Source organism: Molossus molossus, unplaced genomic scaffold (assembly GCF_014108415.1).
Source record: "Molossus molossus isolate mMolMol1 unplaced genomic scaffold, mMolMol1.p scaffold_m16_p_20, whole genome shotgun sequence".
Taxonomy (NCBI): Eukaryota; Metazoa; Chordata; class Mammalia; order Chiroptera; family Molossidae; genus Molossus; species Molossus molossus.
Window position 1 is genome coordinate 21,825,674 of NW_023425356.1, and position 25,117 is coordinate 21,850,790.

The 25,117-nt window shown below is 40.5% G+C and overlaps 1 protein-coding gene and 1 pseudogene across 1 annotated transcript in view; one reads left to right on the top strand and one right to left on the bottom strand.

Moving 5' to 3' along the window:
- GOLPH3L (golgi phosphoprotein 3 like) overlaps positions 1 to 3,561 on the top strand; it is a 52,507-nt gene extending 48,946 nt beyond the window's left edge. Inside the window, exon 5 of the mRNA XM_036273652.1 lies at positions 2,866 to 3,561. Coding sequence (XP_036129545.1) covers positions 2,866 to 3,293 — 428 coding nt within the window. The 3' untranslated portion in view covers positions 3,294 to 3,561. The remainder of the gene's footprint in view (positions 1 to 2,865) is intronic.
- Positions 3,562 to 7,620: 4,059 nt separating this feature from the next.
- Positions 7,621 to 8,313, bottom strand: LOC118637785 (annotated as a pseudogene).
- Positions 8,314 to 25,117: the final 16,804 nt, after the last annotated feature.

The following is a 25,117-nucleotide window of genomic DNA, read 5'->3' on the forward strand; positions in this document are numbered from 1 at the left end:
AACGAGCAGCATCTGGTCTCAGCTAGCCCCATACCTCTCGTTAAGTAATACACTGAAACAAACACATGGTGGCAGCCAAAATGAGGAGACAAAGAAACAGGTCCCAAATGAAAGAACAGAACAAAACCCCAAGAAAAGAACTAAGCGAAATGGAGATAAGCAACCTAACAGATGCTGAGTTCAAAATACTGCTTATAAGAATGCTCAATGAACTTAGTGAGAACCTCAGTGAACTTAGTGAGGGCCTCAAGAGCATAAAAAGGACCAGTCAGAAATCATAGATGCACAGTTAGAATTGAAGGAGGCATTAACTGAAATAAAGAATAATTTACACAGCTTCAATAATAGAAGACGTAAATCCAAGGAGCAAACCATTGATTTGGAATATAAGGAAACAAAAAATGCCCAATCAGAACAGCAAAAAGAAAAAAGAATCCAAAAAAATGAGGATAGTGTAAGGAGCCTCTGGGACAACTTCAAGCATGCCAACATTCGCATCTTGGGGGTGCCAGAAGGAGAAGAGCGAGAACAAGAAATTGAAAACCTGTTTGAAACAATATTGGCAGAAAACGTTCCTAACTTGGTGAAGGAAACAGACATACAAGTCCAGGAAGCACAGAGTCCCAAATAAGATGAACCCCAAGAGGCCCACACCAAGACACATCATCATCAAAATGCAAAAGGTTCAAGACAAAGAATCTCAAAAGCAGCAAGAGAAAGGCAGCTAGTTACCTACAGGGTAGTTCCCATAAGGCTGTCAGCTGATTTCTCAAAAGAAACTTTGCAGGCCAGAAGGGAGTAGCAAGAAATATCCAAGTGATGAAAAGCAAGAACCTACAACGAAGATTACTCTATCCTGCAAAGCTGTCATTTAGAATCGATGGCCATATAAAGAGTTTCCCAGACAAGAAAAAGTTAAAGGAGTTCATCACCACCAAACCATTATTATATGAAATGATGAAGAGTCTTTTTGAAGAAAAAGATGAAATATATGAACAAACAAAATGGCAATGAATACATATCTATCAGCAATGGAATCTACAAACAAAATGAACAGGTAGAACAGAAACATTCTCATAGATACAGAGAACATTTTGTTGGTTGCCAGATGGGAGTGGGGTTGGGGAAATGGATGAAAAAGGTGAAGGGATTAAGAAGTATAAATTGGTTGCTAGACTGATGAACCTCAAAGGGAAAGGGGTTGGGGGGTGGGAAGAAATAAACCAAAGAACTTATACGCATAACCAATGGACACAGACAATAGTGTGGGAAAAGTCGGGAGGGGGGCAGGAGTAGGGAGGAGGGGGTCAATGGGGGAAAAATGTGGAATATCTGTAATACATTTTATATTCAACAATAAAGATTTTTTTTTAAAAAGTGTTCCCTCCTCTTCTGTTTCTTTGACAGAGTTTGTGAGGGATTGGCATTAATTATTCTTTAAATGTTTGGTAGAAAAAGCCATCTTGGCCACACTTTTCTTTGTGAAAAGTTTTAAAATTACTTATTCAATATCTTGTTGATCTATTCAGAATTTTCTCTTTCTTCTTGAGTCAATTCAGGTAATTTTTGTGTTTTAAGGAATTTGTCCATTTCCTCTGTTATCTAATTTGTTGGTTTACTGTCATTTATAGTATTCCCTTATTACCCTTTTCATTTCTCTAAGGTCAGTAGTGGTATCTCCTCTTTCATTCCTAATTTTAGTAATTTGAGTGTTCCCTCTTTTCTCCTGGGTCAGTCTAGGTTTGTCAGTTTTATTTATCTTTTCTTTTTTTTTTCCCTTTATCCTCACCAGAGGACATTTTTGCATTTATCTTCAGATAGAGTGGGAGGGAGAGAGAGAGAAACATCGATGTGAGAATGACACATCGACTGGTTGCCACCCACACGACCCCAACAGGGGCCGGGGACAAACTGCAACCAAGGTATGTGCCCTTAGCGGGAACCAAACCTGGGACTCTGGTTCACAGGCCGACGCGCTAACCACTGAGCAAAACTGGTTAGAGGGCTTATTTATCTTTTCAATGAGCCAACTTTTGATATATTGATTTTCTCTATTTTTATTTTCTGTTTATTTCCACTTTATTTTTTTTTTACCCTCACCCGAGGACATTTCTCCATCTATCTCTCTTTAGACAGATTAGGAGGTAGGGAGAGAGAGAGAAACATCAATGCGAGAGAGACACATCGACTGGTTGCCTCCCATGCAACCAGGGCCAGGGACGAACCGCAACCGAGGAACGTGCCCTTGGCCGAAATCGAACCTGGGTCTCATTGGTCCACGGGCCGACTCTCTAACTGCCGAGCCAAACTGGCCAGGGCTTTCCACTCTTTTATCATTTCCTTTCTACTGCTTACTTTGAGTTTGGTGTGCTTTTTTTTCTCCTAATTTTTTAAGGTAGATTAGGTTATTGATTTGACATTTTTTCTAGAATAGCACTTGGAATTGTAAATTTTTCTCTTGACACTGCTTTTAGCTGCATCCCATAAGTTTTGGTATGTTGTGTTTTCATTTTCATCCAACTCAGAGTATTTTTAAAATCTCCCTTGTGATTTCTTATTTGACCCATTGCTTATTTCAGAGCATGTTGTTTTAATTTCCATATATATTTGAATTTTCCAAATTACCTTCTGTTAATAACTTTTTATTTAATTCCTTTGTGGTTGGATAGTATACTTAGTATATTTCTAGTCCTTTTAAGATTATTGAGGCTCATTTTAAATTTATTAAGTCCTAGCATATGGTTTCTCCTGGAGAATGTTCCATGTACACTTGAGAAGAATGTATATTCTGTCTTTATAAGATGGAATGTTTTATACGATGTTTTGTTAGTGTTGTTCCAAGTTTTCTGTTTCTTTTCCCCATAGGCGAGACCTGGAACCCCTTCAAATTACAATACCAGCTGAGAAATGTAAGAGAGCGAATTGCAAAGAACCTAGTAGAGAAGGGCATTCTAACCACTGAGAAGCAGAATTTCCTCCTGTTTGACATGACTACTCATCCAGTGACCAATACAACAGAGAAACAGCGACTAGTGAAAAAACTTCAAGATAGTGTCCTAGAGCGATGGGTAAATGATCCTCAACGTATGGACAAGCGAACACTAGCACTCCTGGTGCTAGCCCACTCCTCTGACGTGCTAGAAAATGTCTTCTCCTCCCTGACAGATGACAAGTATGATGTGGCAATGAATCGAGCCAAGGACCTAGTAGAACTGGACCCTGAAGTGGAGGGGACAAAGCACAGTGCCACAGAGATGATCTGGGCTGTGTTGGCAGCCTTCAATAAATCCTAAAGCCAGCACATGGGTTTCTCCTTTTTCCCCTCCTGGCCTGCTGACTGTCAGAGACACTATCACTGAGTTTTGTGTGATTAGATGTTTTTCATCATTTTGCTTTCCTTCTCTTGAATCAGACTTGTGATTTGGGGAAGCAACTTCAGGGCTTCTCCATAGACCTTGACCTTTATAAGCAGATTTTATTTCTTCCTAACTTCCACTCCACAGGTGAATAAAGTGGATGAGCCCACACACACCCAATAAACATTTTCTCTCATTTCTTAGTAGTGTGCTTTTGGATAAGCAAGATTATTTAAGTGGAATTTGGTGTTCTCCAGCAATAGAATGTGAATGAAATATAGAGCAAACCATTTATTACATTTTTTAAAGTCTGTTTTCTGTCTTAAATACATGCTTTCAGTCTTTGTCTCTCAGACTCTGCTAGATAGTGTAGCTTATTGAAATAATTGCCTCTTTGAATAAGGGTCAATGGAAACAAACTAATTTTTGGAGCAGGTGGTCTCTGGGATTGTATGTCCCACTAGTGATTTTCTCACTCTCTTGTTGTAACCTAATGAGAATATTCCAAATTTGATTACCTGGTTCTCATAGCCCTAGAACCAGAAATACATACATTCTATCCTCTTTTTTAGCATTATCCTACTCCATGATTAGGACAGAAGTCTAACTAAAAAAATATATCTCTCAGCCACCTCCTTCATGCACTCAGCATTACAATTTGTAAGGGAAGGAGGTGGTATCAGAATGTCCACCCTTTAGCACACGACTGTCCTGATTCCTCCAGACAGTTTTCAATCTCTGCTCTGATTGAGTTGACAGAGTTGTACATTTCAATTGCTGAATAGAAATGGCCTAAATCTAGATAGTATATTTAATTAAACTTCAGGCCTTCTTGTTCCCTATTCTTAGCTTTCTACATAAATTAATAGATTCTATCTATATTTAAGCATCCTGGAAATAGTTTTGCTTATATTTAATCCACAGATACCTTCCGTGTCATTAGTCTTGTCTTGACACAGCCATCTTTCTAGCCAAATATCTAAAATGTTTTTCAATTTAGAAGTGAGTGCCAAGAAAAGTTTATTAAGAAAAATCCTATTTGGAAGGTTAATTTGGAGTCAAAAGAATGCTGATATAAAGTTCAGTATTTGGGAATAGAAAGAGGACAGGCACCAAGCTGTGCTAATGGCAGGCATTATGATACTAATACTTGTAATTGATCCTGCCTCTTGACCATTACAGAGAAATAGGCTGTCAAAGGGCTGATACAGGTGACTCAGAGCTCAGGGCCTGGTCCAGTGGGAGGCAACTAATCAATGTGTCTCTCTCACATCCTTGTTTCTCTCTTTTCCTGCCCCGCCTCCACCCCGCTTTCCACTCTAAGAAAATCAATGGAAAAATATCCTCAGGTAAGGATTAACCACCACCACCACCCCCAAGTCGTCCTGATCAGAAATAAATGAATCATAAGTTCCATTTCTTTTCCAAACCTGTTTAGTGCCTCAAAATTGCCCAATTCAACTTTTTTTTTTTTTTCTTCCATTTTTAACTTAAGGTATCACTTAGGTGACTAGAAAAATAAATGTTAACATGAAACAAATTCTCAGTGTGAGATTGAGTAGAACTTTAGTCTGGCTCTCTAAAAACTCAATTACCAGTCCATGTATTGTCTCTAGCTGATTTAGTTTTTCCATTTGAACAATTCGGCATGAATTGAAACCAGGTTTTCCAGTGGAAAGTTTCAGCTTGACTGGGGGGCATGGAAGTTGAATTGAGTTCTTTCTTGCAACTCTTGTTCATGTTTATTTTTATATTGTATTGCGATAAGATGAGAATGTCTTCAGTTTGAATCTGCAGAATGTTCACTGCGAATCACCTCATTTAAAGCATATGGCCTTCACATTTCTGTATAATAAAGATAATTATTGGCTCTCTGGTCTCACTATGTAGTTTTACAACTTCAGTTAATTTAACTGGAAATAACTTTCCACCCAAGGCCTTTACACTAGGATATCAACCTCTGTTTCATCCTGTGTAGAAAATCAGAATACACAAATATTATTATTGTGACATATATAGACTGGGGGACTAACCAGTTTGTAAAGTCCAAATAATGTCTCCATCCTAATAAAAATAAGTTACCCAGCCCTGGCCGGTTTGGCTCAGCGGTTAGAGCATCAGCCTGCGGTCCCGAGAGACCCGGGTTCGGTTCCCGCTAAGGGCATGTACCTTGGTTGCAGTTTGTCCCCGGCCCTGGTCGGTCGTGCGGGTGGCAGCCACTCGATGTGTCCCTTTCACATCGATGTCTCTCTCTCTCTCTCTCTCTCTCTCTCTCTCTCTCTCTCTCTCTCTCTCTTCCTCTCTCTCCCTCCCACTCTACCTGAACAAAAAATGTCCTCGGATGAGGATAAAAAATAATAATAATAATAAGTTACCCAATTATATATCATTATTAACATAAGAGAATGTATATGTTCTTCCCTACTAATATCTACTTGTGAATGACACCTGAATTTATCTAAGAGTTAGAAATCTTTTAAGTTCCAAATGTAGATAACATGTAACTACAACAGAGTTAACGACATGTGGAAAGATAATTGTAATTAGCTTATTTTCCTTTCTTTATAATGTTTATAGAACAAGGAACAATAAGAAATGTAGTTACGCCCTGGCCGGTTTGGCTCAGCGGTCGGAGCGTCGGCCTGCGGTACAGAGAGACCTGGGTTCGGTTCCCATTAAGGGCACGTACCTTGGTTGCAGTTTGTCCCCAGCCCTGGTTGGTCGTGCGGGTGGTAGCCACTCGATGTGTCCTTTCACATCGATGTTTCTCTCTCTCTCCCTCCCGCTCTATCTGAACAAAAAAAAATGGAAAAATGTCCTCGGGTGAGGATAAAAAAAAAAAAAAAGAAAAGAAATGTAGTTACTATCATTGTTTATTCTTCACTGTTATTTTGACTTCAGACAAAACATTGTTTCCATAATTCATTCTTTATACAATGTTTCTCAAAATTCATTGCAAAGATCATGGCACCAAACATTGAAAAAATACTCCGCAAAAATGGCAGGTTTGCACCCTATTTTATGCATTACAATCAAAAGTGGATTACATGAAATCCATTGGTGATTAATTAAGGAGGCAGGAGAAAGCAAGGAGGGGAAACCTCTTTGGATAAAAAGTAAAATGATAGACACATACTTCTTTTACATAGGTGGGTATAGGATACTTAACACTCAACAATTAACGTGATAACAATAACAATGAGGGGATTTGTGGTCTCCCAGTTGCCTGGGAGGGGTCAGGAAAAAGAAATGTACTTGTCTATGAGGTTGGGTGCTTAGGGGGGTTGGGTGCTTAGGAAGCGGCATTTTAAACACAGTCTTGAAAAGCTTGCATGTTAAAAGTTGAGAATGCTGCTGTATATTTTACTGCCTATAATTCATCCAAAAAATACTGAGTACTTACAAATTAAGTGGTACTTGCTAGATGCTGACAATAAAAAGTTGTATAGGACACAATTTCAGCTCCCAAGAACTCACATTTAAGTGGGCCAATAAGATACTGTGTGATAAATGCTCAAATAAAAGTATAAAGTTAGTATTTGGAAGCACAAAGAAGTCACATTCTTACTGGGAATATTAGGAAAGAGAGGAATTATATTTATTTGTAGTAGTTTTCATATATTGAGCAATTTTCTTGTAAGACTCTGCTGACCACTCTATTATTTCATGCATTCCTCACAACACTAAAAACCTTTTAAGTTTATTTTTAAAAAGACTCAAGTAATAGCCCTGGTTACTTTGGCTCAGCGGTTGAGCGTTGGCCAGCGGACCAGAGAGTCCCCGGTTCGGTTCCCGCTAGGGGCACGTACCACCAAAAAAGAAAGACTCCGGTAATGAAGCTTGCCTAACCACGCAGTGCAAAGCTTGAGTTCAAGCACGTGCTTTTAACTGCTACCCCTGCCTTCATTTAAACTCAGTCTTGAAGAATTGTTTCAGATTAAGAGGGAAGAGCTGAGACTATTCTGGGCAGGGGAAACAATATGTACAAAATGATTTGTTATGTGCTACAATTTCATGAATGTGTTTGCTTTTCACATAACTCTAGATTTCCAAAAGATATCATCCTAAGAGAATATGTATATTCAAGTTGTAGACTAAGGAGAGGTATTTGAAACTAGCAAATTATCCTTTTTTATTTATTTTGTTGTTTGGAGAAGGATTTTTTTTTTTTTTTTTTTTGTATGTGCCCCTAGCGGTCGATGCTCCAACCGCTGAGCCAAACCAGCCAGGGCGGGAGAAGGATCTTTTATTTAGTCATTTTTGTTTACAACTGGAACTCTGGGAATTCAAATTTAACGTCCTTGCCCGTGAGCTTCTTATGGACACCAGAAAAATTTCAACCTTGTGCTCCACGTTCTGCTGCGCTTTATCCAGAAGCACCTTGATGAGCCGGCTGCCGGCTAGCTTCTCGCGGACCCTCTTGCCCACAGTTCCACTCGGGAAAACCAAGTCCTCCCGGACGGCGTCCTGCACGGCGGTCAGCGTGCGGCTGAAGGGACAGAGGGACAAGTCAGAGTCTCGGCGCGAGGCCTGTCCGCTGAGCCCAGAGGGCACCTCTGCAAGTCACAGCATGAAAGGCAACTCCAGGTTCCTCCAGGTTCCCCCTCGGTCGCTTCTGCTTAGTCTTCTTCGTACGGCTTTTTCGCGTTAACGTGGGCAGAATTCTCCTCTGAGCCATGAACGCCACGTGCTTCCCACTGAACTTTTTCTCCAACTCGCGAACCAGCCGGACTTGGATTTTCTGAAAGGACTTCAGTTGAGGAACTGGAACGAAGATTATAATAGCTTTCCGACCCCCACCAACTTCTATTTCCTTGGCCGCTGTGATGTTCAGCTCCTGCAGCTGGGCCCTGAGGTCCGAGTTCATCCCCAGCTCTGGAGCCTGGGAGATGCCGGCCTTGAACTCGTCTGGCGTCTCGCCCTTGGGCTTCACGATCTTGGTGCTGGAACTGAACATGGCCTTCCCCTTGGTGAGCGCCGGCCTGAGGAGAGCAAACTATCCTTTTTTAAAGTCTTCATTTATTCCTTCTCTGATGGTTTTCTTTTCTTTCTTTTTTTTTTTTTTGGTAGGTGGCCCCTAGCGGGAAGCAAACCCAGGACTCTCTGGTCTGCAGGCCGACGCTCCAACCGCTGAGCCAAACCGGCCAGGGTTGATGCTTTTCTTTACATAAAACTGAGTTTCTGATCATTTTTCTTCTTTAATATCTTAGTTTTCTTACAGGGCAAGTTTTGCTGGACATAAATTCTCTCAGTTTTTATCTGATAAAGTCTTTACTTATCTCTCACTTTTGAAAGATGATTTCACTGGATATAGAATTCTAGGTTAATGGGTTGTCTTGAGTTTGTTTCTTTTTACAATACTTTATTTTTTTTTTAATACTAGGTTTTATTTATTTATCTGTTTATTTATTTGTACGTGCCCCTAACGGGAACCGAACCCGGGACTCTCTGGTCCACAGGCCGACGCTCCAACCGCTGAGCCAAACCGGCCAGGGCATCTTTTTAAATACTTTAAATATTTTTTTGTTTGTTTGTTTTTGTTTTTTTTTTTTTTATCCTCACCCGAGGATAGTTTTCCATTTTTTGTACAGATAGAGTGGGAGGGAGAGAGAGGAAGGGAGAGAGAGACAGAAACATCGACGTGAAGGGACACATCGAGTGGCTGCCACCCGCACGACCAACCAGGGCCGGGGACAAACTGCAACCAAAGTACGTGCCCTTAGCGGGAACCGAACCCGGGTCTCTCTGGACCGCAGGCCGACGCTCTAACCGCTGAGCCAAACTGGCCAGGGCAATACTTTAAATATTTTACTCTATGCTCTTCTTATATACATATCTTCTGACCTCAAATTTTAACAAAGATATAGAGGATTTTAATTGAGATAAAAAATTTGCTCTTCCCTTTCCCACACAGCTAAAATGCCCATAGATATATATTCATGTGATTTTTAAATCTGTTTTATTCCCTAAAGAATAAAAATAATTGCTTAACACTGAAATAAGTTAGGTCAAACTAGTTTTTTTACATTTTCCTTTATTACCCATAACACGTGTTCTTAGATCTTTGTTCCTGTGTCCCCAATTCTTCTCATGGTCTTCCTTTCTCTTCAGTGAGTTCCAGGTGTCTATGTAATTTTGAAAGAGACATGACTTCTCCCCCTCCCCCTTTATTGATTTTTAGAGAGAGAGGAAGGAGGAGGGAGAGAGAAATGGAAACATCGATGACAGAGAACGTTTATTGGCTGCCTCCTGCATGCCCCCCACTGGGGATCGAGCCCACAACCTGGTCATGTGTCCTGACTAGGAATCAAACTGGAGACCTCTTGGTGCATGGGTCGATCGATGCTCAGCCACTGAGCCACACCAGCCAGACCGTGATTTCCTATTGATAAGTGAGAAAAGGAGCTATCTCTTCCAGAAAGCAGTAAAATTCTCACAGAATGCAAATCAGACAAAGCAAGGGTCATTTCCTGGCAGAAATCTCCTTTTCCCAGCAGCACGACTCTGCCTTTAGTTTTCCTTTACCTTCCAGATTAAAGTAGATTCAACTGGGTGGAAAGGGAGTCAAATAGTCCCTAAGAGCTCTTCAAATAATCAACGTTTTTGTGTAGAATTTTTTTCCCTGAGTATCAGCTATCAGACCATCACTTTGTTTTTCTTAACCTAATTGAATCTCACTAAGTATAATAGCAAATTTTATCTGAACTTACTTGAGAAACTGCTAGGAATCTAGGGGCTTCTACCCCTTCAGAAGTGTTTCTTGACCAAATCTACATGTTTCTGCCACATAACTAAGCCCAGTGTATGTACCTCATTTTCCTGATTTGGTGGGGAAAATTCAAAGCCAAGGTTTTTCTCTAATTTAGAGATGTTGAAATTCCCCACTCCCACCCAAATCTAAAGAGTACTTTAAAATTTCTGGACATTTAAAGCCATATACCTCAGCCCTGGCTGGTTTGGCTCAGCGATTAGAGCATCTGCCTTCGGACCAATGAGTCCCAGGTTCGATTCCGGCCAAGGGCATGTACCTCAGTTGCGGTTCATCCCTGGCCCTGGTTAGGGTAGTGCGGGAGGTGGCCACTTGTCGATGTTTCTCTCTCTCTCTCCCTCCCACTCTGTCTGAACAAAAATAAAAGAATGTCCTTGGGTGAGGATAAAAAAAAAAAGAGCCATATACCTCAAAATATTTGCGGGTTAATAATAAAAAAAAAAAAAAAAAAAAAAAAAAACTGTTTTCCCCATCTATGTCACTGCAGTTTTCTTGAACTCTCAGGTGGAGGCCAAAAACATCTTAAACAACTCAGGTTAAACCGACATAATTAACTAAATTTTATTTCTATTTGGAAGCAAAGAGGAAGAGCTGGTTAAGATTAAAAAGGGAAAGAGCAGAGACAGTCACAGAAGAGCTAACTGAATTCTTAAGAACATTATGGACATTTAAAACACTGAACAAATACTTTTATTTTTTTAATATTTTTTCTTTATTGATTTTAGAGAGAGAGGAAGGGAGAGGGAGAGAGAGACAGAAACATCGATGAGAGAGAACATCCATTGGCTGCCTCCTGCATGCCCCCCACTGGGGATTTAGCCCACATCCTGGGCATGTGCCCTGACTGGGAATCAAATCGGCGACCTTCTGGTGCATGGGTCAATGCTCAACCACTGAGCCACACCGGCCGGGCCAAATACTTTTTATATTAAAATGTTCAAAGTAGCCTGGCCGGTGTGGCTCACTGGTTGAGCATCAACCCATGCACTAAGAGGTCACTGGTTTGATTCCCAGTCAGGGCATATGCCCAGGTTGTGGGCCCAATCCCCAGTGGGAAACATGCAGGAGGTGGCCAATCAATGTTTCTCTCATCGATGTTTCTAATTCTCTATCCTTCTCCCTTCCTCTCTCTCTAAAATCAATAAAGAAAAAAAATTTTTTAATAATAAATAAAATGTTCGCCCTGGCCGGTTTGGCTCAGCAGTTAGAGTGTCGGCCCATGGACCAGAGAGACCTGGGTTTGGTTCCCGCTAAGGGCACATACCTCGGTTGCAGTTTGTCCCTGGCCCCGGTTGGGGTCGTGTGGGTGGCAGCCAGTCGATGTTTCTCTCTCACATCGATGTTTCTCTCTCTCTCTTCCCTCCTCTCCCCCTCCTGCTCTATCTGAAGACAGATGCACAAATGTCCTTGGGTGAGGATTAAAAAAAATTTTTTTTAATAATAATAAATAAAATGTTCAAAGTAATACGAGACATTTTTTAGGATTATTTGATTTCTTTTAATTCGGTATTTTATTTCTCTGCTCCATCTTACTCTTCATATTAGATTCCTTTTTAAACTTTTTATGGAAGCATAACATAACTACAAAGTGCATAAGTCAAAATAAATTAAAATGTACAACTCAATGTTGAATACTGAGGCTTCCCATGTAACCAGCACCCAGGTCAAGAAACAGAACATTACCAGCTCTCAAAAAGCCTCCTTTATACCCTCTCCCATTACTATCTTCTCCATTAAAGGTAACCATAATCCTGACTTTATATATATATTTTTTTCTTTTAATTCTCATGTGAGGATATGTTTTTATTGCTTTTTTAGAGAGAATGAGAAACATCGATGTGAGAAACATAGATCAGTTGCCTCCCATACATGCCCCAACTGGGGATTGAATCAGCAACCTAGGTATGTGCCCTGACTGGAAATAAAACCTGCAATACTTTGGTGTCCGGGACAACACTCCAACCAACTAAGCCACCCAGCCAGGGCCATAATCCTGATTTAATACAATAGATTGGTTTTGCTTTTGAACATTATATGTCTTTGTGATCATTTATCTATTTTACTTTGAATATTTGGGTTGTTTTATTATGGGGCAATTATAAATAGAGGTGCCTGTGTTTACCAAACACATGTTTTGGTGAACATAAGAATGCATTTCAGTTGGATATATATACCTAGGAGTGGAATTGCTGGGTCACAAGGTTTGGATTACGTTCAGCTTTATTATATAGTACTACCAGTTTTCCAAAGTATGATTATACCAATTTATACTCCCACTAGCCATAGTTCAGATCTTTTAAACTGTCAAGTCATAAATTTGAGACACATAAGTGTACTGAGCACAAATCTGAATAAATGAAGGCTACTGTTAATTCCTGTGGCAATGCTTTAATTTACAGAAACTATACTTCTTGGGAAGGCTTTCAGAGAGTCTGTGTACACCTGAAAATATGTACAATATTTTTGCATGTACACACGTGCATATGTGCATTCCGGGAAGAGAGGAAACACAGCTTGCATTAGAGTTTCAAAGATAAGATTTCCATACTTTAGAAAACTGGTGGCAATATGTACTAAAGCTAAAAAACAACCACAAAAAAAATATATATATATATATATATATATATATATATATATATATATATAAGCTAAACATAATCCAATCCTTGACACACATTCAAAAAAGTTAAGAATGACTATTTTATGGAAGTTCAGCAATCAATAACTTCTAGCAAAGAAGTTATTAGCAAACACTCGTCTAGGTTGGTAGTGGTGTGTTGACATAGTCTGAATAGCCAAGTTTCCTATTGTTAAAGAGAAAGATTAGCACCCTTTGCCACTTAATTTTCCTTTTATTTTTAGTAGGTTAAAATCCTTTAATAAAATAGCTTTGTAATGTTTTGATAACTACATAATTTTATAATAGCTTTATTGAGATATAATTTACAAACCATATAATACACTTATTTAAAGTTAATAATTCATACATATACACAATGGAGTACTATGCAGCTGTAAGAAAGAAAGATCTCTTATCCTTTGAGATGACATGGAGGGACCTGGAAAGTATTTATTTTATTTTTCTGGGGTGGCGAAACAAGCCAAGCAGAGAAAAACAAATATCACATGATCTCACTTATTTCTGGAATATAATGAACTAAACAAACTGATGAACAAAATAGACCCAGAGTCATAGAAGTAAGGTACAGCCTGACAATCCTCAGAAGGGGGGGGTGGGGATAAACCACAGAACTTCTGCATAACCGATGGACATAGACAACAAAGCTGGGGATGGGGTGGGGGGATGGGGTGGGGGGTGTCAATGGGGGGAAGGAGAAATATCTGTAACAAAAATAAATTAATAAAGTTAATAATTCAATGTTTCTTAGTATATTCACAGCACTGTGCTATCACCACAATCAATTTTTTTTAAATATGTTTTTACTGAATTTTTTAGAGAGAGCAGAAAGGAGAAAGCGATAGAAACATCGATGTGAGAGAGAAACATCAATTGGCTGCCTCGTGCACGCCTCCTACTGGGAATGGAGCCCACAACCTGGGCATGTGCCCTCACGGGGAATCAACCAGGACCTCTCAGTCCATGGGACAGCACTCAGTCCACTGAGCCACAGCGGCTAGCCGATCACCACAATCAATTTTAAAACATTCTGTCACCCCAGAAAAATAAAATAAAAACACATACCCATTAGCAGTCATTCTCCATTTCCTCCAGTCCTAGGCAAACATTAATGTACTTTCAGTCTCTATAGATTTGCCTGTTCTGGACATTTCATATAAATGGAATCATACAATTACGTGTCTTTTGTGACTGCTTCTTTCATTTAGCATAATGTTTCCAAGGTTCATCATGTTGTAGTATCAGTGCTTCATTTATTTTTATTGCCTAATAATGATTCCACTATATAGATATACCACATTTTATTTATCTACAAATTGATGGACTTGGTAACCATTTAAAATGATGTCTACATAGAATATTATGTGTCCAAAACAAAGTCTATATTTCCTCCCCTGCTCAACATTGTCTAATGACTGCCCATCACACAAAAAATAAAATCCAAAGTCTTTACAATGGTCTTAAAAGCCAAAAGTGATCTAATCCTTACCTACATCTCCTCTTTTACTCTGGCTCTAGCTGCATTGATCTTCTTGCTATTTCTCAAATGCACTAAAAACATGTCCCCGCTTCAGAAACTCTGCATTTGTTCCTCCCTCTGCCTAGGCCAGTTTTCCTCCAGATATCTGTTTGGCTCACTCCCCACCTCATTCAGATCTCTGCTCACATATCTCGGGTCCTTCCTAATCACTCAATCTAAAGTATCACTTCCTCCCACCCAGTCACAAACAGAATAACTACTGAGCACATCCTATACCCCAGACATTGCGCTAGTTTTAGTGAAATTTCACTCTTTTATTTTTTCAGCTTTACTTTTATTCTAAGTTTCACCCTTCCTAATGCTCAACGATTTAGCTATGTCAAGAATGAAAATGTAATTTAAATCATTCCCTTACCAATTTTATTTTTTATACATTACTCTTAAGTGAGCTTGGGGTTAGAACAATCTTAGCTTGTATCAGAAAGTGTTTATCAAAAGAACTTGTTCATTACCCAGCTGGTGTGGCTCAGTGGTTGAGCATCCACCCATGCACTAAGAGGTTGACAGTTCGATTCCCGGTCAGGGCTCATGCCCAGGTTGTGGGCCCAATCCCCAGTGGGGGGCATGCAGCCAATTGATGTTCTCTCTCATCGATGTTTCTATCTCTCTCCCTTCCCTTCTCTAACATCAATAAAGAAAAATATTTTTTAAAAAAAGAACTTGTTCATTTTTAGATATTTAAACTGATCTCTTAAACACATTCATAATATATTGCCACCATAATTGCCTAAACTGATTTGCCCAATAGTTTACATTTTCTTCCCCCACATGACCTAGCTTAAACTTAGCCTGCCTTCTTTTATCCCTGCCCTCTATCCGACTGAGCCATACATTCAGCTGATTACCAAGTTCTGTCAGTCTAAGTTTTTAATATGTCTCATTCTTCTGTGTTCTTCCTACTGCCACTTGTCAATCAGCAAAAACTGGGGTCATAAGACTGGAAAATTAGAGTGGTTGGTGATTCTGGGCAAAAATATGAAGATCATTTTCTATGCTCCTTTATGCCCCCTTTTATTACCCACTCACTGCCATGAAACAGATGAAACTTGAACAGAGGGAGTTTTTGTTTAACTTATTTTTGGTTTTGTTTGTTTTAGCTTTAGCCTTGCATTGAAATATAATATACACACAGAAAAGTGCACAGCTCAGTTTTCACAAACTGAACACACCCATGTAACCAGCAGCAAGATTAAGAAACAACATTCCTAGCACTTCAGAACCCTCCTGTTACTAGCCCCCCAGAGTAAAAGCTCTCCTGACTTTTATCAACACTGGCCAGTGTAACCTTAACAAGGTTTTTCAGATAAGTAGAAAAAGCTTGGATAGGGGATTATTTGAGGAAAAACACATCTTAGAAGCCTGAAACAAAAAGGAAAAGAAGTTGGGAAGAAGAGGTCTAGACGATCTAAAAAGAAAAAGGAAGAGAAAGGATAGAGGAGGAAGTGGAAGGAAGAGGGAATGAGGGAGAGAAAGCAGAAGTTTGGAGAGAATCGTGCTACCTGGTTGGCTGCCAGAGAAACCCACCTGTGAAACTGTGAAACTCTTCTTAAGCTTGTCTTCTCCTTTTCCCCTTGCTCCAGCCTCCGACCTCTTCCCCCAACCTGCACCTCACCGACATGATTTTAAGAGTAAAAGCCCTCCCTCACATCTTTAGGTGGCACATTAAATTTCATTAGTGATCCATTCTTTTGGGTTAAACTTGCTCTTTTTTGGCTGAATACTTTTAAAATATAAATATTAAAATGCAAATACTACACCAAGAAGTAAGCTGCTAACACATAGTAGATACTGCATAAAGTTATTTCTGGCCCAGCCGGTGGGGCTCAGTGGTTGAGCATCGATCCATGCGCCAGGAGGTCACTGGTTTGATTCTCAGTCAGGGCACATGCCTAGGTTGTGGGCCCAATCTCCAATGTGGGGCATGCAGGAGGTGACCAATCGATATTCTCTCTCATCAATGTTTCTATCTCTCTCTCCCTCTTCCTTCCTCTCTCCCTAAAAATCAACAAAGAAAAAAGTTTATTTTTGCCCTGGCCAGTTTGGCTCAGCGGTTAGAGCGTCAGCCTGCGGTCTGGAGAGACCCGGGTTCGGTTCCCGCTAAGGGCACGTGCTTCGGTTGCAGTTTGTCCCCGGCCCTGGTTGGTCGTGCAGGTGGCAGCCACTCAATGTGTCCCTTCACGTCGATGTTTCTGTCTGTCTCTCCCTTCCTCTCTCTCCGTCCCACTCTATCTGTACAAAAAATGGAAAAATATCCTTGGGTGAGGATAAAAAAAAAAAAAAGTTTATTTTTAATTTTTCTTTCTGCAAGTTTCTCTAAGGCCTTCCCTAAACCAATATTTCACAGTATAGCTGTTAAAGTTAACCTCATTACTTAATCCAAGCTTAAAATGGCAACTGATGTCAATTTGGTATCCTCTGGGTAATATATTTGCACTTTAACCGGAACTGAACACAATGAAAGGCAGAGGTGAGATATTTATGAAAACAGAGGCTTTTCTGTCTTCAGGGGTAAAATTATAAAAGACTTTACAATGGGCAAAAACATGATTGGGTATTGGCTAAAAAAGTCTGTGAAGTTATCTGACCTATGCTTTTCATTGTCTTTGAACTGTCACCATCTGGGGACCTGCCTGGATCTGGTCTGCCTCAGTAGGCTGCTAGTGTGTGGGTTCTCAACTTCGTGCAGGAAAGATTTCACAACACAAGTCCAGGTGATTTTAGAACACATGTATTAAAGCTAGGGACAATAAGTCCTGGCTGGTGTGGCTCAGTTGGTTGAGCATGGTTCTGTGGACTGAAGGGTTGTCAGTTTGATTCCTGGTCGGGGCATATGCCCAGGTTGTGGGCTCAAGTCCCATTCGGGGTGCCTGTGGGAGGCAGCCAATTGATGTTTATGGATATATATATATATATATATATATATATATATATATCCCTTCCTTCCTTTCTCTCTGAAATCAATTAAAAAATGTTTTTTAAAGTTAAAAAAAAATTTTTTTTAAGTTAAAAAAAATCTGGTGACAATGAAACTAAGAAAGTACTTAGGGTAGAAGAAGCAATAGGAGAGAACCTAGGTGGTGCTCTGCTTTGCCCTCTAGAAAGATTATAGGAAAGAAGTAAGCCAAGGCGGGGCTGCTGTTAGCTCACTAGAAAGTCAGAGAAGCCTGACTGGTTTGGCTCAGTGGTTGAGAGTCCACCCATGCATCAAGAGGTCGCCGGTTCAATTCCCAATCAGGGCACATGCTCAGGTTGTGGGCCAAATCCCCAGGAGGTGGCCAATCGAGATTCTCTCTCATCGATGTTTCTGTCTTTCTCTCCCTCTCCCTCTAAAATCAATAAAGAAAAAACTCAGAGAAGAGGGGGCCTAGGAGACAGGATCAGGGGGTAAGCCCAGGACGAATTGCCACTGCCCATTGCTCCCCTGGTTGCAAGTCTCATGGACCCTTAGAGTTTAGGAGGAAGTAAAAAGTTCATGTTTGAGGCCCTGGCCGGTTTGGCTCAGCGGTTGGAGTGTCGCCCTGCGGACCAGAGAGTCCTAGGTTCGGTTCCCGCTAGGGGCACGTACCTAATAAATAAATAAATAAATAAATAAATAAATAAATAAATAAATAAAAGAAGTTCATGTTTGAGAAAGGGCAATGGGTGTGCCCTGGAGTGAGCCCACACTGGTATTCTTTGTCTGGAGGGGTTTATTTCTCTTCTGTGGGCAAGACTCTTAGGGGAGGGTTTTAGTAGAATATTCATCAGCTTTCCCTGAGTGTTTTTAACATGCTGATGCATCAAAATGAGGATATAGGGGAGTTTGGAGTTATTCTTTGGTCTGCTTTACTGTTTTACTTTTACCTTGGGTCTGTCAGGCTTTAATCAGGTTTTTGTTATTTGTTTCCCTGATGCCATCCTTCCTTGGGGTTAGCTGGTAAAAATGGCATTAATTGGGTCTCTGATCTCTAACTCCCTGACCAGGGTGATTTAGGGAGGAAAGGTATAAATCATTTGCTCTTAAGTGTTCTTGTTTAGGAAAGATAAAGTCTTGCTATTCACTAGCTGGCTGTAAGTTGTTCAAATTGTTTAGCCTTGTTTAATTATCTTGTCTCAGTTTCCCCATTCCACTTGCCCAGGAATTTTCCTAGCTTCTTACTATCCTCCCTCAGAACTATTTTACAATTTGTAAGTTGAGAAAACTGATGGCAATGCAAATGATTCTTATAAACAGAAAGACAAATGAATTTTGTCCAGTGAAATACAATTGAGGTCCACCCTGTGAAAAATATAATTCTAAGCATTATATATATATACACATAGATATAGATATATATATGTATATATATTCTTTATTGATTTTAGAGAGAGAGGAAGGGAGAAGGAGAGAGAGATAGAAACATCAATGAAAGAGAATATGGATTGGCCGCCACCTCCATCGCCTCCACTGAGGATTGGGCTCACAACCTGGACATGTGCCCTGACCGGGAATTGAACCGGTAACCACTTGGTGCATGAGTCGACATTCAACCATTGAGCCACACCAGCCAGACTAGATGTTATATTTTATGCCCTGTAGCTATTGACTAACTTTATTAGTAAGGTCATTTCAGCAGTATTAAATGCCTACAAATGTGTCTGTCTTCAGATTCTCTTTTGAACCAGTTTAGCATCTTCTAGTTCCCTCATTTGTATGAGTTATGATTTTACTTTTTTGAAAATTATCTTAAACACTGTATTATTCTGGTCACTTAGCTACTTTCCCTAGGCTACACTTAAGGCCAGTCCCTAGAAGATAACTTTGTAAAGGAGCTTGGTTAATTTACTGGTATTCTCCGTTTGGCCATCAGAGGGTGCTAATGGCATGTGTCTTAAGCCCAAATATTTCTCCAATCGCTTTTTTTTATGGTCATTCTTCTGCAGAATGTTACTCATGCACTGACCAATCGTACATTGTTATTTCTGGATATCTTATCTCATACTCAAAATATTTAGGTCCTGGTCTTAAAAACTCAGACACAATGACCGGCCCATGTGGCTAACTGGTTCAGCTTTGACCAAGAGGTCACTGGTTCAATTTCCAGTCAGGGCACATGCCCAGCTTATCGGCCCAATCCCCAGTGGGGGACATGCAGGAGGCAGCCAGTTGATGTTCTCTCTCATCAATGTTTGTATCTCTCTCTCCCTCTCCCTTCCTCTCTCTCTAAAATCAATAAAGAAAAAATATTTTAAAAAGAACAAAAACTCAGACATAACAAGAGAAAAGACCAAAAGACTAGGTATGGATATGTAAGAAGTTCAGGTACTCTTCTTGCCTTATTTTCCTACCTCCTTCCAACCTGCTCTTCTCCATGCTTTTCGCAAATGGCACCACCTTTTACCCAAGAATCTGGGATCCATCCGTGGTTCTCCCCTCAACTTATTTTTTACCTCAATATCATTTGTCCCTTCAGCTCCTCTCCATTTGTATGGACTCTGCCTTTGACCAGGTTGCTCTAGTCTTGCCTGGATTCCCACAATCATAGAGATCCAGCTGGTTTTCCTCTCCACCTCAGTCCAGCGTCCACATGGCTACCAAAGTTAAATCTTTCCAAATTCCAACCCTATCAATACCATTTTCCTGCTTGAAATCAGAGGTTCCCCTTTGTCTTCATTAAACCCCAACACTCGGTTTGGTTCGGTCCCCGGCCCTGGTCGGGGTTGTGCAGGAGGTAACCGGTCGATATGTCTCTTTCACATCGATGTTTCTCTCTCTCTCTCTCTCTCTCTCTCTCTCTCTCTCTCTCTCTCTCTTCCATTCTATCTGAAGATAAATGAAAAAATATCCTCGAGTGAGGATTAAAAAACAGAAACAGCCCTGGCTGGTTTGGCTCAGCAGTTAGAGTGTCAGCCTGCAGTCCAGAGAGACCCGGGTTCGGTTCCTGCTAAGGGCACGTACTTCGGTTGCAGATTGTCCCTGGCCCTGGTTGGGCCCTGCAGGAGGCAGCCACTTAATGTGTCCCTTTCACGTCAATATTTCTCTCTCTCTCTCTGCCTCTCTCTCCTTCCCACTCTATCTGAACAAAAAATGGAAGAATGTCCTCAGGTGAGGATAAAAAAAAAAAAAAAACAGAACAGGTCCGGCCGGTGTAGCTCAGTGGTTGAGCGTCGACCCATGCACCAAGTCATTGGTTGGATTCCTGGTCAGGGCACATGCCCAGGTTGTGGGCCCCATCCCCAGTGGGGGGTGTGCAGGAGGCAGCCAATCAATGTTCTCTCTCATCAATATTTCTCTCCCCCTTCCCTTCCTCTCTCTCTAAAATCAATAAAGAAAAAAAAATTTTAAATAAAAAGAAAACAGAAACACCCCAACACTTTAGCATTACTTACAAGTATCCTCAGGACCCCAGCAACCTGGACAGCGTCATGTCTTGTGGCACCACACAGGTTCCTAAATCAGCCTTATTTCCGTGTCTCCTTAGAAAGTTTTTCAAAAATACAGATTTCCAGGCCATAGCCCAGAGATGCCTATTCAAATGGGGTGAAATAGGGTTAAGGAAATCTGTATTTTTATAAAGTTTCCTGAGAACTTCTAATCATGTAAGTTTGAGAACCAAGAATTGAATACATGGAGTTTATTAAGGTTCTATGTCTTTTTTTTTTAAATCCTCACCTGAGGACACTTCCATTTATCTTCAGATAGAGTGGGAGGGAGGGAGGAAGAGAGAAACATTGATGCGAGAGGGACACATCGACTGGTTTCGTCCCATATGACCCTGACCAGGGCCTGGGGACGAACTGAAACCGAGGTACTTGCCTTTGACTGGAATTGAACTGGAAATGTATTGGTCCTCGGGCTGATGCTCTAACCACTGAGAAACCGGCCAGGCAAGGTTCTGTGTCTTTTCATAGGAGGCTTCCTCTGCCTGAACAGGGTTTTTCCACTTTTTTTTTTTTTTTTTGACCTTGAATACCCCTACAGTTTCTTCAAATGTCATTTCCCCCAGGAAGCTGCCTTTAATACCCTGCTCCAGAGTAAACTACCCTTATCTCTTATCTCCTCGCCCATCTCTGAAGAACTTGAAGACAGAAACTTTCCTTTATCTTTACTTCCCCCAATACCTATCATGTAATGACTGCTCAGTTAAATTTGTTGGATGAAAGAGGAGTCTTGCTGGGCTAACAGGATCTCACTCCCTCTGGGAATTTGTTTCTCTTGCTATAGTTTCTCTCTCCCTTTTCATTGTCCTCAGGCATGGGTCAGGCACCCTCTAACATTGTATAAGATAGTGTGGTCCTCTAAATTTTCTTCCTTTTCGCCCTCCTCCAATCTCCAACCTTCCTGTTTATCTTCATAGTTCCAGCTTGGGTACTACCTCCTTTGAAACATTCCTCGACTAGTTCAGCCAGAAATGACCTTTTATACAATTTATTTGGCAAGTGCCATACATTACCTAATATTGTAGTTGCTTCTACACATAACATAAGGAACACAGTATGGTGTCTTACATACTAAAATATATGTGTAAGAGACCTACAGCTCATTCCAAATGTATGGGTCCCAGTCACCCTATCCTAACCTCCTTCCCTATCATTATGCTCTAAAGATTTCAATATTTGTGACTTCACATTTATTTGACTGCATTGACATCAGTGGCTTTTATAGCCATGCCATATCTGCCACCGATTACAATTATCATAGGCTAGAGCTCATGATAACCTATAATTTCTCCACTTTCCTAGATACAAATAGAAATTTGACTCTCATTGCAACCTCCTACTTCTCTGCCTCTCTTAGTCATTCCCACCAAATCTGAGCTTCGTATGTCTGACCATTTGGTCAACTCCTTTTTATTCTCTGAATTTATCAATCTTATTCTGTCTTTCCTAAAGAGCCTAGATGCCATGGTCAGCTATTTCAACAAACCAGCAAACCAATCTAGACTTCCTCATTGTCTTCTCTCCTCTGTTCCTTCTTTACCAGTCCTTTTGTCCCAGTTAACTCTGGCTGGCTGTTTTCTCCACTCCAAGGCAGCCAGGAGTTATTGACCAAAGTCACAAAGCCCCACTGGTTGGGACTACTTACCACAAACTCATACTTATCTAATCTCAGGGAGATCTTTCTTGCTCTTTGGAATTACTGCTATTTTTTGATTTATTGATTTGAGAGAGAGAGAGAGATTGATTCATTGTTCCACTGATTTATACATTCATTGATTGTTTCTTGTACGTGCCCTTACCTGCGAACGAACCTGAAATCTTGGTGTATTGGGACAGCACTAACCGCTGATATACCCAGTCAGGGAGAATTATTGCTATTTTCTTTTCTTTTTTTTTTTTTTTTGTGGTTTGTGCCCCTAGCGGGAACTGGACCCAGGACTCTCTGGTCCGTAGGCCGACGCTCAACCACTGAGCCAAACTGGCCAGGGCACTATTTTCTTTTAAAAAAAAATTTTTTTTTCTTTATTGATTTTAGAGAGAGAGGAAGGGAGAGGGAGAAAGAGATAGAAACATCGATGAGAGAGAACATTGATTGGCTGCCTCCTGCATGCCCCCCACTGGGGACCAGGCCCACAACCTGGACATGTGCCCTGATCAGGAATTGAACTGGCAACCTCTTGGTGCATGGGTCAATGCTCAACCACTGAGCCACACCGATCAGGCCACCATATTGTTTTACCTAGTGGCTGCACCAGTCTGCATTCCCCTTTTCTCCACACCCTTGCTAGCACTTGTTGTTTGATGATTTGTTGATGGCAACCATTCTGGCAGGTGTGAGGTGATACCTCATAGTCGTTTTAATTTGCATCTCTCTGATGATTAGTGACGTTGAGTATTTTTTTATGTCTCTTGGACATTTGTATGTTCTGTTTGGAGGGGTATCTAGTTAGGTCCTCTGCCCATTTTTAAAATGGATTCTTTGTCTTCCTTTTGTTGAGGTGTATGAGGATGCTACACATATTGTAAATTAACCCCTTATCTGATGTATTGTAGGTAGTTATGCTCTTTCATATAGCAGGTTCCCTTTCCACATTGATGCTTGTTTCTTTTGCTGTGCAGAAGCTTTATTGTTCAATACTGCTACCACCTATGCACTCTTTAACAACTTGCAATTAGCCCAGCCAGTGTGGCTCAGTGGTTGAGCATCGACCCATGCACCAAGAGGTTGCCGGTTTGATGCCTGGTCAGGATACATACCCAAGTTGTGGGCCTGATCCCCTGTGGGGGCCATGCAGGAAGTGGCCAATTGATGTTTTTTCTCATTGATGTTTCTTTTTTACATGATGAAATATTTTATTTATTTATTTATATATTTTTGGTACGTGTCCCTAGTGGGAACCGAACCTAGGACTCTCCGGTCTGCAGGCCAACGCTCCAGCCGCTGAGCCAAACCAGCCAGGGCTAAATATTTGTTTTATTAATTTATTTTTGTTACAGATGTTTCTCCTTTTTTCCCCATTGACACCCTCCTTCCCATCCTCCCTACCCCATCCCCAGCTTTGTCATCAATGTTTCTCTTTCTTTCTCTAAAAGCAATAAAAATAAATAAAAAACAATAACTTGCAATTCACTTTTGTCCCCTCCATCTTTAACTTCTCTGTCACTTCTCTCCTGGTTCTTCTCCTTACCACTCTAATTATTTGTCTCTGTGTCCCTTGCCAACTTTTCCCCAAGTTTCTGTCTTAGGACCTCTTCTTTCTACTTTCTCCTTTGATGATCCCATCTACTTTCACAACTTTACTAATATTGATGTGAAAAAGTCCAAATTTTATTCATATTTAGCTTCTACTTTTCCCCCAAATTTCAGGCACATGGCCTCCTTATTCCCTGTATTCAGCTACTAATCTAGTGGATTCCACTGTCACAGACTCTCTCAATTACGTTCACTATTTTTTTTTTTTTTATCCTGACCGGAGGATATTTTTCCATTTTTTATTCAGATAGACTAGGAGGAAGAGAGAGAGAGAAACATCGATGTGAAAGGGACACATCGAGTGGCTGCCACCCGCACGACCCAACCAGGGCCGGGGACAAACTGCAACGGAGGTACGTGCCCTTAAGGGGAACCGAACCCGGGTCTTTCTGGACAGCAGGCCGACGCTCTAACCGCTGAGCCAAACCGGCCAGGGCACGTTCACTATTTTTTATTACAAACTACCACATTTGTAGTTTAAATCCTAAGTGTTTCCCACTTAGAGTACTGCAGTGGACTCCTGGGTAGACTACCCACCTCTGGTCTAATGTCTTTCTATTTGGAATTTGGAATTATTTTTGTTCATTACCACCAAATTAATCTTTCTAAAGAGCAGTTCTGACCTGTCACTCTCTGACTTAAAAACCTTAAATGTCTCCCATGGATTACTAAATTATTCACAAGTTCCTTATCCTAGTATTCAAAGTCCTCCATGTTCTGGATTCGATTCTATTTTTCTAGCCTTCATGCTGTGCCCATCACCTGGAATATCCTTCCTTCCTTCATCTTTACCTGGCAAACTCCTAAGTTCTTTAAAGAGATTTGAAATAAATAAGGTATTTTAAATAAATACCACTTGCATCACACAGTCTTTTTTTTTTTTTTTTTTACCCTAAACTAACTATGAACCTTCCTTTGAACTCCTATAGCACTTCAACAGTTTTATTTCAATGCTTATCAAATTTTGCCTTGTATGATAATCAGTGTATTCCAGTGCTTCTCAAACTTTCCCATTAGAAGTGCACCGAATTATACAGAAAAATGAACAGGTAGTCATGACTATCTGTTACAAAAAGCTGTCTGAAAAATTAAATTTAATGACTTTTGCAATGTTATTAGTATTAGACTAATGTTTGTTTTTACTATAAAAATGACGTGAGCC